This window comes from Strix aluco, chromosome 14 (assembly GCF_031877795.1).
Source record: "Strix aluco isolate bStrAlu1 chromosome 14, bStrAlu1.hap1, whole genome shotgun sequence".
Lineage (NCBI taxonomy): Eukaryota > Metazoa > Chordata > Aves > Strigiformes > Strigidae > Strix > Strix aluco.
The window spans coordinates 22,278,678-22,292,426 of record NC_133944.1 but is presented as its reverse complement, the minus strand read 5'-3'; the positions used below and the strand labels follow the sequence as shown (position 1 = coordinate 22,292,426).

At 63.4% G+C, this 13,749-nt stretch overlaps 2 protein-coding genes across 2 annotated transcripts; one reads left to right on the top strand and one right to left on the bottom strand.

The window, feature by feature from the left end:
* Positions 1-417: 417 nt before the first annotated feature.
* AGRP (agouti related neuropeptide) lies at positions 418-3,790 on the bottom strand. The gene is made up of 4 exons (XM_074840242.1): positions 3,450-3,790; positions 1,601-1,791; positions 1,238-1,332; positions 418-627 (listed from the first exon to the last, which is right to left on the bottom strand). Exons 2-4 carry the CDS (start codon positions 1,773-1,775, stop codon positions 436-438), a joined length of 462 nt encoding a protein of 153 aa, XP_074696343.1. The 5' UTR covers positions 1,776-1,791; positions 3,450-3,790; the 3' UTR covers positions 418-435.
* Positions 3,791-6,244: 2,454 nt separating this feature from the next.
* On the top strand, positions 6,245-13,069 carry LOC141929989 (SNF-related serine/threonine-protein kinase-like). Its single transcript, XM_074840222.1, has 6 exons — positions 6,245-6,292; positions 8,110-8,732; positions 10,590-10,731; positions 10,889-11,101; positions 11,210-11,347; positions 11,491-13,069. Exons 2-6 carry the CDS (start codon positions 8,144-8,146, stop codon positions 12,353-12,355), a joined length of 1,947 nt encoding a protein of 648 aa, XP_074696323.1. The 5' UTR covers positions 6,245-6,292; positions 8,110-8,143; the 3' UTR covers positions 12,356-13,069.
* The last annotated feature ends 680 nt before the right edge of the window (positions 13,070-13,749 follow it).

The following is a 13,749-nucleotide window of genomic DNA, read 5'->3' as shown; positions in this document are numbered from 1 at the left end:
TGCGGGTGGCCCCTTGGTCACTGATTCCTTGGGGTTGACAGCTCGCAGGGTCCCTGGGTGTAAAGCACCTTGGGTCACCATGAGGAGAACACAAGTGAAGCTCCCAGTGCAACTGAAATGTCACCTCCTGGGGCACCCCCCCTGCTGAGACACCACTCATCTAGCCAGGAATGGGCCTGCAGGAGCTGCTCTGGAAAAAAAAAATCGCATTTTGCTTGACGTGGAGGTGCCCTGGACTCTTGGCTGTGTGGACACGATGCCCACCTGTGTCCAGGTACCCTCACCTTGCTGCTACCCCTCTCCCCCGAGATCCCGAGCAGACGCATTGAACCATTCCCACTCAGCAACGGCTTTTGCTAACAGCTGGTTTATTAGAGCTGCAGAGGAGAAGGCAGCACGCGTGGGCAAAGAGCAGGCAGCCCTGTGGCACGGGTGCTAGTTCTTGCCACAGGGGAAACTGGTGCTGATTTTTCTGCAGTAGCAAAAAGCGTTGAAGAAGCGGCAGTAGCAGGTGGCACAGGGGTCACAGCAGGGGACTTGATGCCCGAGGCAGGACTCCAGGAGACGGACACAGCGGCGGGGGGAGCGCTCTTCGCGGCCCGCAGCTTGCAGTTCTGTGGACGATGCCTGCTGGAGAGAGAAGAGGAAGAGGAGGGAAAGAGTTGGTGCTGGACGACTGTGCCAGAAATAAAGAACTGCGTGGGGGAGAGCCGAGGGTGGCTGCTGAAACCTGCCACTGCCAGCAGCAGAGAGCGCTGTCGTGCTCAACTCCAGGCTCTGTCTGTTAGAAATCACTGCTGAGCCCAGTCCACCATGTCTCAAGGCCTTTATGCATACATTTATTTTGAAGCTCAGCCTCAACTTTAATGAAGGGTGCAGTGCCTTCTGCCTGAACAGAGGCACCAGGGGCCGAGCCAGGCAAAACACAGCAACTGCCCACTGAGCTCCTGCTCTGCGGAGGCTTCCTGGACTGCGCTTGAGGTTCGTTAAATGGGTTGCAGGAGTACGAGCTTGGACCACCCTCCTTTGAGTGCCGGAGCCACTTGCAGCTCTGGGCAGCCTCAGCTCATCCCACTCCTGGCTGCTCCGCAGCAGGCAATGAACAGATACTCCCTTCCCAGGCAGCACCATGTTGGGCTCCAAACCAGCCCGGGCCCCAGGGGCACAGAGAAGGCTGCCATTGCCCAAGGCCACCCCACAATTTGGGGTGTCTGTAAGAAAGCTCAGGAAGCATTACCTGAGGTTCCAGCGCACCGCCTCTCTGCACAAGGTCACCGTTGGCTTCTTGGACCTCCAGGGCCATCTGCTCAAACCCCAGCCTGGGGAGAGCTCCTGCGAGATACAGAAAGGCTGGATAAGGAGGCTGCTGGGGCTGGTCAGCTGTGATTCTGCTCCCCATGGTCCCCACAAAAAAGCCCTTCACTCCCTGTGGCTGACAGGCTGCTCTCACTAGCCAGTGGTAGGAGAAGCTGCTCTGCTTTAAGGGGATCCCCTGCATCTGAGCCTGGGTGTGGGATCTCCATTTCAATTTTGGGGCCCTGGGTATGCCAGTGAGCGGCTGGGGGGGAGCAGCAGGAGAGAGGGGGGCCACAGGACTCACCCGCCGGCTCTGCAGACACCTCCTTGACTTTCCGTAGCAGGCTGGAGTAGCGGGCTCTGTCCGTCCCCTCCAGCCCACCGCTCACCTTCTGCAGGTGGCCGCAGCTGAGGTCGGCGGTGAGGATGGCCTGGATCCCCTGCAGCAGCCCGCAGCACAGCAGCAGCATGTTCAGCATGGTCCTGGGGGACAACCTGCGCAGAGGGGTCCCGGCCAGCGTCAGCCCACCCGCTGGCAGCTTGGCCTGGCTCCTGCGCCTGCCCTGCTGCCGGCACCACTGCCATGCCCGGCTGTTTGCTCTCTTGGACTTGAGAGCCTTTCTGGGGCCACCACACGCCCGGGAGCTTCACGTGGACCCTCCAGAGCTGACACACATGCGGTGGGACACTCCACATGCGGGCACATTCATGATCTCGCCGCGGAGGGGATGAGCAGCAGAGGATGGACTGAGATTTGATCTTTTTTGCAGTGGTTCAGGGTCTCCCCTTCAGCAGCCACCAGACCATCACAGCACCGTGCATTCAGCGCCTGCATGAGCACGGGATGTGGCCAAAACATCCAGCACAGCTCCTGCCAGGCACTTGTGTTCACAGAGTGTGAAAACTCCACTAGTTTTAAAGACCAGAAGCTAGTATTTACCACCTGATCTACCTCTGCAACCAGGACCTTGCAGACAACAGCCAGCACTGGGGTCTCACAAGGTCCCCAAGTACCACCACAGAGGCAGCCGTGTACCCACCAGCAGCTTTTTCCACAGCAGTGCCGAGGGCAGCACGACTCATGGCCTGGCACCTCCCTGCTTCTTGCCCAGCCTCCCTCTCCCAGTCCCGCTTTCTCCCTCGCGCTCCAGCCACCAGCCCTTGAGCCACGTTTCCGTGCCTGGCCGTACAGGCAGGTTTGCAGCGTGGCAGGCAGGAGCCCCGGGGAACAGGCAGGAGCGACATGACGTGGTTGAAACACGAGAGACCTCCTGCACGTTGCAGTTGGAGCAGCTGTAACAGAAATCTCCCCAAAAGTCCCTGGGAAACGACAGACTGCTTTGCTACAACTCCTTTTATAACCAAACCACAGGGTTTGGGCACAATAAACAAACGTGGGGCTTTGAGAAGATAAAGTGTTTTGCTTAAGGACTGCAGTGATGGGCTGGATGTCCCAGCCAAGGCCCTCGCAGGGGGCTCCAGCCCCTCCGTGCCACCCAGTTACCTGAAGAACCCGCTGGTGCCCGGCTGCACGGCTTCTGTGCGAGAAGCGTTTGGATGCAAAACCTCCTCTGCCTGGGACGTGGACACCGTCATCAGGACATGTCCCCCTGGTTGGACCAGCCTGGGGATTTTACCTGCCCCTTGCAGAGTTTGCTTCCCCCTCCCTGCACGTGGGGGGATCCAGCAGAAGGGAGGAAGGTGAAGGTGAAGGTATAATGCTGGGAAGAGGGTGAGGCTGGGCTGGAGGCGCTCGGTGGGGAGGAGGATCCACCCCAGGTGCAACTGGGGGAAGGATTGGGCGAGCTGAGCTGGGGGACAGCAGATGCTGCAGGGTCAGGCTGTGGGCTTTGGGGGTCTGAAGGCTGTAAAAAACAGGGGGGCTCTTAGGGAGTGAAAGAAAATGGGCCAGGAGGGGGACCCCCAGCCAGCAGCCGAGTCTCGTGAAACCCAGCACCTGCTGCTTTGGCAGCCTCAGGGCTCCAGCCCTGGCTCCAGTAGCCCAGAGCTCTGCCAGCCGCTCCTCACCTCCCCATCCCCACAAAACTGCCCAGCTGTTTGCCGGGACAGACCCCTCCGTGCCATGGGGAGCCCCACAGCCGTGGGTGTCGCGCCCCGAAAGCCCCCAGACCCTTCCCGTTGTAAGCACTGACCTCTCCGAGCAGAGAGGGGCTCGCTGCTTGCTGCTCCACCGAGCTCGCTGGGAGCGCCGCTACCGCTCTCTGCCTCGATGTCCTCCTCCCCACATGCTTACTGGAATTTATATCGGCTTTTTATTAATTAAGTGCCGCAGCCACATGACTCTGCTAACTACCAGGTAGGTGGGCTTCTCTGGAAACCAGGCTTTGTCTAGACGAGAAGGCAGCCGGTAGGGCGATGCACGGGAGGGGGGACTCCTTCTCTGCACCCCGCACAGCTGCGGGAGGAACAGATCCTCACTGGCCCCAAACTCCCAAGTTTCTTGGGAACGATCCCCACCACCCGTCCAGGCCGCTTCCCTTTCCAGCAGTGCCTGAGCAGCACCGAGGCTGCAGCCTGAGGACATCTCGTTCCCAGCTAGAGAAATACCAGGGCTCCAGGCCAAAGACACGCCGAGCTCTCGACTGGTTTTCAAAGGGAATATTGCCCACCCATAGCTCCTGGCAGGCACCCAGCCACAGTCCAGAGCCTCCAGAAGTCCTCCAACTCCTGACCACTCGCCATCTGCAGATTCTTCAGGCTCCCACCTCTGCTAACTGTCTCTCACTCAGGTATCGTTTGGAAAACGTGCAGTTCCCTGGAGCCAGGTGCTCTCAGAGGAGCACATGCCAGGCTCAACTCTGCAGTGGGAAGGAAAGAACCAGCTTCTCTGTTCTCCCCTGCCCCGACACTGGCTTTCACAGCCATCATACGTGGCTCCTTGAACTTCTCAGTGCAGAGACCTTTGAGGGCCGCTCCAAAACCCAGAGGGAGCTGCAGCCAGCGCGGTGCGGCCTCAGTCACGGGGCCAGTCACCGGTGGAGGTGGCACCTCTGCGGCCTCTCACCAGCCAGGGCTGCAGGGGACGTGCGTTATGGATGCAGCATCCAGCACACCACGTGCCTGTTCTCGCTGTTTCAGCTGAGGGCTTCAGAGCAGTGTTGGCATGTGTACAACAGGCAATTGTGCAGAAGGATACGGACCTGCAGCTCGGGTGCAGGAGAATCACAGAATCATCTCGGTTGGAAAAGACCTTGAAGCTCCTCCAGTCCAACCATGAACCTCACACTGACCGTTCCCAACTCCACCAGATCCCTCAGCGCTGGGTCAACCCGACTCTTCAACCCCTCCAGGGATGGGGACTCCCCCCCTGCCCTGGGCAGCCCATTCCAACGCCCAACAGCCCCTTCTGCAAAGAAATCCTTCCTAAGAGCCAGTCTGACCCTGCCCTGGCGCAGCTTGAGGCCATTCCCTCTTGTCCTGGTGCTGGTCCCTTGGCTCAAGAGACTCACCCCGCCTCTCTGCACCCTCCTTTCAGGCAGTTGTAGAGGGCCATGAGGTCTCCCCTCAGCCTCCTCTTCTCCAGACTAAACCCCCCCAGTTCCCTCAGCTGCTCCCCATCAGACCTGTGCTCCAGACCCTGCACCAGCTCTGTTGGACACACTCGAGTCGTTCAAGGTCCTTTTTGGAGTGAGGGGCCCAAAACTGAACCCACTCATCGAGGTGTGGCCTCACCAGTGCCGAGTACAGGGGTAAAGAGAAGGACCCAACCCCGTCACACAGGGGTCTTGCACTAGTTGAGAGGAACCAGGAGTGAAGGGTGCCAGGCTGCTCCCAGACCCCGCACAACCAGGAAGGATCCCCCGGGCCTCCCAGCATGTCCCCAGCGGAGTGTGAGCCACCACTCCTGGCTGCAGCACCACCCCTGGGGCTCTTTTCAGGCCCCCCTCTGCCCCCCGCACACCCTGTCCCGACCAGGCTGGCTCGGAGGGGACAGGCACAGCACCGGGGAAAGGCTCCTCTGCCGTGCTGTGCCCCTTCTCCTCCGACTGCTGAGGCTCCTGGAAACACTCCGCACTGCCAGGCCCCCCCTGCACAGCACCCCCCTGCACCCCATACACCTGGACGAAGACTCAACTTGGCTTAGAGGCAGCTTTGGCAGCCCCCCTCTTCCCATTCCCAGTCCCCTTCCCATTCCCAAAGCCCGGATGGGTGCCCAGTGCCCCATCCAGCCCCATTCCTGCGGCAGGAGCTGGTGGGCACCTCCATCCTCCCGGCTGCCCCATCCCCAGCCCCGGGGGGATGGGGTCCCTGCTCTGTGCTGCCCCCGGTCCCCCGCTGACGCCAGCCTCGGAGCGGGGCCTTCGGCCCAGCTCATTAGGGCCTGTTTGCAGCCTGCGGGCCGCAGGCGGGGGACTTCTGGGAAGGCATTAGCAGTAGCGAGGGCGGCCGCGCTGAGAGCTTTTTAATCTGCGGGAGCATCGTCTGCTTTGTGCGCATCCCTACGGCCAGTAACGAGCTAAATGAGGCAGCCGGCCGCTCGCTGGGCTGCTTCCAGGAAAAGAGGGCTCAGGGCAGGGGGGAAATGGGGGCCACGGCTGCGCCCCCAGCCCCGGCTCAGTGCTCCCAGCCCCGAGCGAGGGTGGGAGCGGGCGATGGAGCGGGTCGGCGGCTCAGCAGAGATGCCCGTGAGCGGGCACCCCGAGCAGGAGGGCAGCAGGGTGGGAGCCCGTCCCACAGCGGGACCCTCGGGAGACAACATTTAGCTCATTACCAGCCCTCGTTACCGCTAACGCCAGCCCAAACGGGCACCGATAGGCCGCGCTGAGGGCCCTGCTCAGGGGCTGCCGCCAGCCACGGGCAGCGCTGCCCGGGGCCTCCGCTTCGGGAGGTGCGATGAGCATCGCCCCGGCCTCAGCCCCGGCGGGAGGGGGACGGGGCCCTTTAAGGCGCGAGCCCGGAGCTGCCCTGACGTCAGCGGGGCGGGCGGGCGCGCCCGGGCAGCCGCAGCCCCGGCGGCCCGAGCTCCGCCGCCCCGGTGAGTGCGGCTCCAGCGGGGCGCACCGGGGGGCCCGCGGCCTGGGGTGCTGCGGGGGGGCGCAGGGTGCTGGGGGGGGTACTGGGATGCCCGGAGAGCCGCGGTGATGGGGGCTGGAGGTGGGGCGTGGGGGTGCCCAGGGTGCTGGGGAGTGGAGGTGAGGGTATTGGGGTGCTCCGGGGTGCTGGAGACCTGGAGGTTGGCAATATGGGGATGCCCAGGGCGCTGGGGTCTGGAGGTGGGAGTAGGGGGGTGATGAGGGTGCTGGAGACCTGGAGGTAGCAGTATGGGGGAGCCCAGGGTGCTGGGGAGTGGAGGTAAGGTATTGGGGTACCCAGGGTGCTGGGGTCATGGGGCACTTGGAGGTAGGGGTATGGAGGAGCTCAGGGTGATGGGGGATTGTGATGCCCAAGGTGCTGGGGAGTGGAGGTGAGGGTATTGGGGTACCCTGGGTGCTGGAGACCTGGAGGTTGGCAATATGGGGATGCCCAGGGTGCTGGGGTCTGGAGGTGGGAGTAGGGGGGTGATGAGGGTGCTGGAGACCTGGAGGTAGCAGTACGGGGGAGCCCAGGGTGCTGGGGAGTGGAGGTAAGGTATTGGGGTACCCAGGGTGCTGGGGTCATGGGGCACTTGGAGGTAGGGGTATGGAGGAGCTCAGGGTGATGGGGGATTGTGATGCCCAAGGTGCTGGGGAGTGGAGGTGAGGGTATTGGGGTACCCTGGGTGCTGGAGACCTGGAGGTTGGCAATATGGGGATGCCCAGGGTGCTGGGGTCTGGAGGTGGGAGTAGGGGGGTGATGAGGGTGCTGGAGACCTGGAGGTAGCAGTACGGGGGAGCCCAGGGTGCTGGGGAGTGGAGGTAAGGTATTGGGGTACCCAGGGTGCTGGGGTCATGGGGCATTTGGAGGTAGGGGTATGGAGGAGCTCAGGGTGATGGGGGATTGTGATGCCCAAGGTGCTGGGGAGTGGAGGTGAGGGTATTGGGGTACCCTGGGTGCTGGAGACCTGGAGGTTGGCAATATGGGGATGCCCAGGGTGCTGGGGTCTGGAGGTGGGAGTAGGGGGGTGATGAGGGTGCCGGAGACCTGGAGGTAGGGGTATGGGGGAGCCCAGGGTGCTGGGGAGTGGAGGTAAGGTATTGGGGTACCCAGGGTGCTGGGGTCATGGGGCACTTGGAGGTAGGGGTATGGAGGAGCTCAGGGTGATGGGGGATTGTGATGCCCAAGGTGCTGGGGAGTGGAGGTGAGGGTATTGGGGTACCCTGGGTGCTGGAGACCTGGAGGTTGGCAATATGGGGATGCCCAGGGCGCTGGGGTCTGGAGGTGGGAGTAGGGGGGTGATGAGGGTGCTGGAGACCTGGAGGTAGCAGTACGGGGGAGCCCAGGGTGCTGGGGAGTGGAGGTAAGGTATTGGGGTACCCAGGGTGCTGGGGTCATGGGGCACCTGGAGGTAGGGGTATGGAAGAGGCTGGGGTGATGGGGGATTGGGGTGCCCAAGGTGCTGGGGAGTTAAGGTGTGTTGGGGTACCCTGGGTGCTGGAGGCCTGGAGGTAGGGGTATTGGGGTGTGCAGGGTGCTGGGGTGCTGGGCACCTGGACACGGGGGTATTGGGGTGCCCTAGGGTGCTGAGGAGTGGAGGTGGGAGTATTGGGATGTCCTGGGTGCTGAGGACTGGAGGTGGGGTGTCGGGGGTGCCCAGGCTGCTGGGGACTCTGGTGTCCTGGGGGATCCTGGTCTCTGGGGTGCTGGGGGACCTGGTATTTGGGGGTGCCCTGTCTCCCACCCCGCATTGCTCAGCGGCTCCCCCATCCCACGCAGCGCCCGATGCCCGTCCCCACCTGACACCACCGCCATGGCCGGGGCGCAGGGCTGCGGCGAGGGGAAGATCGCGGGGCTGTACGACCTGGAGCGCACGCTGGGCAAGGGCCACTTTGCGGTGGTGAAGCTGGCGCGGCACGTCTTCACCGGGCAGCGGGTGGCCGTCAAGGTGATCGATAAGAGCAAGCTGGCGGGGGAGGCGGCGGGGCAGCTCCTGCAAGAGGTGCGCTGCATGAAACTGGTCCAGCACCCCAACGTGGTGCGTCTCTATGAGGTCATCGACACCCACGCCAAGCTCTACCTCATCCTGGAGCTGGGCGACGGCGGGGACATGTTCGACCACATCATGCGGCACGAGGGCGGGCTGGCCGAGGCGCGGGCCAAGCACTACTTCGCCCAGATCGTCCACGCCATCTCCTACTGCCACAAGCTCCACGTGGTGCACCGTGACCTCAAACCCGAGAACGTGGTCTTCTTCCAGGAGCAGGGGGTGGTCAAGCTCACCGACTTCGGCTTCAGCAACCACTTCCAACCCGGCAAGATGCTCACCACCAGCTGCGGCTCGCTGGCCTACTCGGCGCCCGAGATCCTGCTCGGGGATGAGTATGACGCCCCGGCTGTCGGTAAGGGCGGTGGGGTGCAGCCATGGACCTGCCTCCCTCATGTCCCTTGCCAGGAGCGTGGTCCTGTCACCCGGGTACCACCTCACTATTGGCCCCTCACACTGGGAGTGCCCATGGCCCAGTGGGGAGCTGAGGGAACTGGGGGGGTTTAGTCTGGAGAAGAGGAGGCTGAGGGGAGACCTCATGGCCCTCTACAACTCCCTGAAAGGAGGGTGCAGAGAGGGGGGATGAGTCTCTGGACCCGAGGAACAAGCACCAGGACAAGAGGGAATGGCCTCAAGCTGCGCCAGGGCAGGGTCAGACTGGCTCTTAGGAAGGATTTCTTTGCAGAAGGGGTTGTTGGGCGTTGGAATGGGCTGCCCAGGGCAGGGGGGGAGTCCCCATCCCTGGAGGGGTTGAAGAGTCGGGTTGACCCAGCGCTGAGGGATCTGGTGGAGTTGGGAACGGTCAGGGTGAGGTTCATGGTTGGACTGGAGGAGCTTCAAGGTCTTTTCCAACCGAGATGATTCTGTGATTCTGGAGCAATCCCGTCCCTTGGGTGCTCGGCTGCCCAGCCCTGCCCTGGCATAGGGTGGTCCTCCCTGCAGAGACTGTCCCCATTCCCGCTGAGATCCCACAGAGTGATGGCTCATGCCAGGGAGGGGAAAAAAATCAAGCAGGCTGCAAGCCCGGCGTGGCATCTGCTGGGGCTTGGGAGGAGCGGTGTGAGGGCACAGACACCGGCAAGCCAGCGGTAGTGGTTATTTTTGGGGGTTATACCGGAAGGAAACCTGCTCGGGATGCTGCTGTTTGGGTGGAGGAGCTCTGAAAGTTTCCTTTGCTCCATCCCCACCCTGAAAACCACTTCCTCTCCGTGGCTCCCAGCACCCTTCCTCCCCTGGCCAAGGTGCAGGGAGGCTGGGGAGACCGTCCCAGGGTGCAAGGAACCAGGCTGAGGGCACCGAGAGGCTCCGCTGGGACAGAGGGGCCGTGGGAGGGAAGCGGGACCCAAGCCAGCTCTGCTGGAATTTGGGGCAGGAGGATTTAGCAAAACAAAACATGAGCCCTTAAAGGAAAAAGCCCAGTGTTGGCTTAGGGAAAAGTGGCTCCAGAGTTAAGAACAGGGATAGCTGGAGGAGATGGTAGGAAAATAAGCTGGTGGCTCTGCAAAGGAAAATGAAAGGAGAAAACTGGCGCAGATGAGAAATTCTCAAACGTAGGCACTTAAGAAGCTGAAGGTATTAACGGAGAGCTCTGGGGCGTGCTCAGCATCCTCAAAAAGTGCTTTTGCAGAGAGCTTGTGTACTCGTCAGGAGGAGCAGGTGAGGATGCCGCTGGCTCCATCGCTGTCCCCGGGGCAGGGCAGCAATCCCACTCCGGCTGGTGCCCCCGCCGCCATAGGCAGCTGGGAGCCCGGATCGGTGCTGTGTCCCTGTCCCATCGCTGTGGTGTCCCCTCGAGCACAGCCCAGTGCCAGGATGGTCCTGGTGGGGTCTGTTTGGGAATGACGAGACTGAGTAATGACGTGAAACGGTGCTGTGGGTGGGTGACCGGAGGGGACAGAGCTAATGCTGGCTTCCCTGTCCCCACCTGGGAAAGGGGGTAACACCTCAACTGCTTTGGTAAAGTCCCTTGAGACCTGCTTGGATCTGTGGGGGTGAGGAAGGTCCTTCCCCACCCTGGCAGGGGGCTGTGGTTCCCCCCCATCCATGGGGCAGGCCCTGGGAGCCGTTACCTCCAAGGAGCATCCCAGTGAGCACTGGTCTCTGCTGGATCAGCACTGGGGGCTGGTGGGGTGGCCCCTGCAGGGTCCCTGGGGGTCAGGTCTCTCTCCTGAGCCACGGTGGGTTCAACCTGAACTGCTGCTGCTTCTTGCAGACATCTGGAGCCTGGGGGTCATCCTCTACATGCTGGTGTGTGGCCACCCCCCCTTCCAGGAGGCCAACGACAGCGAGACCCTCACCATGATCATGGACTGTCGCTACACCGTCCCCCCGCACATCTCGGCACAGTGCTCTGAGTAAGCACCGATCCCCCCCCGCCCCCGAACCCCCTGGACCCCGACTCGCTGCCCCCGGGAGTCACCTGGGAGCTGAGGTGGGAAAAGGGGGTAAATCTGCTGAGTTTGGGGTTGGCATGCTACTGCAGGATTGCAGCGTCGCCTCTTTCCCCCGCAGTCTCATCTCCAGGATGCTGCAGCGGGACCCGAAGCAACGAGCTTCCCTGGAGCAGATCGAGGGCCACGCGTGGCTGCAGGGGGTGGACCCGTCCCCCGCCAGCCGCTGCCTGCTGCCCCTCACCTCCCACAAGCGCGTGTCCGAGGAGGAGCACGAAATCATCCTCCAGGCCATGACGTGCGGGAACATCGCGGATCGGGACACCATCCAGGAGTGAGTGACGGGGCGGGGTGACGAGACAGGAGCCCCCCGACAAGGGTTCTGGGGGTCCCTCCGAGCACATCTGTCCCGTGCTGACGCGGGTCCCTCGGTCCCGCACAGGGCGCTGGAGGCCGACCGCTACAACCACATCACGGCCACCTATTTCCTGCTGGCGGAGAGGATGCTGCGGGAGAAGCAGGAGAAGCAGGGCCGCCGCCTCAGCCTCGTCTACAACCTGGCTAAGGAGGTGCAGAGCAGGTGAGCCCCTCTGCTGCCCCCCATCCCACGCCACCGCCAGGTCCCCGGTGCAGGGTCCCGGCCAGTTCCCTGTCCCCTTCCCTCACCGTGGCCCTCGCAATGCCCGGCTGGGTGCTGACACCTCCGTCCCGCCCCTTTCTCAGGACCAACTTATCGGACACATTTGGCCCCGTGGGCAGCGCTGGCAGCCTCTCACCCTTCACGGAGGTGCCGGGTGGCCTCACCGCGGGCTCCCGGCTGCCCCCCCTGCCCACCGGAGGGGACATCGGTGGCCGGCAGCCCCCCGGGAGCCTGCTGAAGGTCCCTGCTGTTGACACCACCATCACTAAGAGCACCCCAGCCCTGCAGCAGATCTGCGAGGAGGAAGAGGAGGAGGAGGAGGAGGAGGAGGGGAGGCCCAGTGCCATGGAGAGGAAGAGCAGCTCGCTGAACCAGGAGCAGATGCGAGCTTTCCTGCGCACCCGCCGCCTGCCCAGCCGCGGGGAGGTGTGGGGGCCGGGCGCAGAACTGGGAGGCCGGGGTGGGCGCCCGGGGGCAGCCTGGGCTGGGAAGGGAGGGACTGGGGGCCGGGGTCCCCTGGCGATGCGGGGGGACGGAGCCGAGCCCCCTAGGAGGGAGGAGGACACAGAGCCTGGGGGCTCCTCGGCAGAGCCCCCCGGAAAAAGGGGAGCTCTTTCGTCACCCCGGAGCAGCTCTGCGGGGGTCCCGCAGGTGCCGGGGGCAGAGACGACCCCCGCTGCCCTCCCCAACCCCACGGCCAAGTCCCCAGGGCAGGGGGCACCCGCCAGCCCGGCCCGGCGGTCGGTGGAGAGCTCAGGCCTGGGGGGCACCGAGGGGGCTGCGGAGAGCGTGATCAAGCTGGACCCGGGCAAGAGCAAGGGGGGCAGCCTGCGGGACAGGCTCCTGCAGTTCCCGCTCTGCGAGAAAGCTCTGGCCTTCAAAATCCGGCCGGGCCCCAAGGAGAGCCTCCTCTCGCTGGGGCAGTTCAACTGCTGCCACGTTATTTAATCCCCCAGGGTGAGGGTCCTCGGGTCCCCTCTCCCCTGCCTTTGGCCTGCCTGTGCCCACAGAGCAGTGGCCGTGGGGCTCTCAGGGGCGCGGTGCCCCTGCTCTGTCACCTGCGGTGGCCACCCTGCTAACACCCACCCCGGACACCCGCTGCAACAGACCCCCACCCCCACCCCCCCCGGGACGGGACTGCCTGGGGGTGAGGCAGCCTGGGGTGTCCGTCCCCGCACTGGCCAGTGTGTCCCCAAACCCCCGGGGCTGCCGGGGCAGCTCTGTGGCCCCACGGGGTTTGGATGGACCACGTCACGTTTTTTTAACTACTAGAAATAATTTTTTTAAATAGTCTATTTTAATGTAATTAAAAAGAGATTGCTATATCCCCCCTCCCCAGCCTGCAACGTGCACGCCCCAGGGCCAGGCTGTCCTGCCCGCGGGGGCAATCGCTTGCCTGCCTGCAGCCCCCCCCATCATCCCCCCTGGCCGGGGCCAGGCGCGGCCCTGCCCGCGGCTGCGTGTGACCCGGGCTGTCCCCTGGGCCTCCCCTGCAAATAAGCTTCCTATTTATTATCTCTTTGTTTTCTTGCTGGCAAGAAATGAATGACGACTGAGGCAGGGGCCGGAGCTCGGCCCGAGCGCTGCGGCGCGCGTGTGGAAGGGATCGGAGCCGCTGGGAAGCAAAGTTCATCGGGCCAATAAAATAAACTCGTGGGTTGATGCGGGTGCCTCGTTGCAAAAACACGACGGTCCTCCGGCCCCGCAAAGGCACCGCCCGGGAGCACCTGCCCAAGCCGAGGTGGGCAGCCGGAGGGGGGGTGCTGGGTGTGGGGTGCAGCGATTTTCCCTGTGCGGGGGCTGTTCTGGCGCTGCTGGGAGGTTGGGGGGAGCGTGGCGTGGCCACAGCTGGCCCACAAGGCCAAGTGAGGCTTCAGCCTGCGCTGGAATGGGGCCCAAAATGCAGCTCGGGGGGGGGGGGGGGGCCACAAGGAGAATCAGGACAGGGGTAGGGAACACCCAAAGGTGCAAGGAGGGCTTGGGGCATGCGGGGGGTACTGCACGCCTCCAGCGAGGCTTGAGGTTCAACCACACTCAGCCCCAAGGGTGCCCCCAATAACTGTCCACCCCCTAAGCCTGGGGGGGGGGGGGCCACAGGCCACCTCTGAGCCCCCAGGTTCTCTTGTCCAGCCCTGGCTTTCTTCCCTCCAGCTCTGCTGTGTCTCTCCCCACTTCCATCCATCCTATTTCTCCCTCCTTTCATATCGCCCTCCGGGTGTACCCCCAAATAACACCCCTCCCTCTCCCCATCATCTGACACAGGAACTGTGCGGGGATGGAGCCGGCCCCAAAGTGGGAAAAGAAGCAGTGGGGTGCCCTGGGGAGCCCCAGGCAGCAGGAGA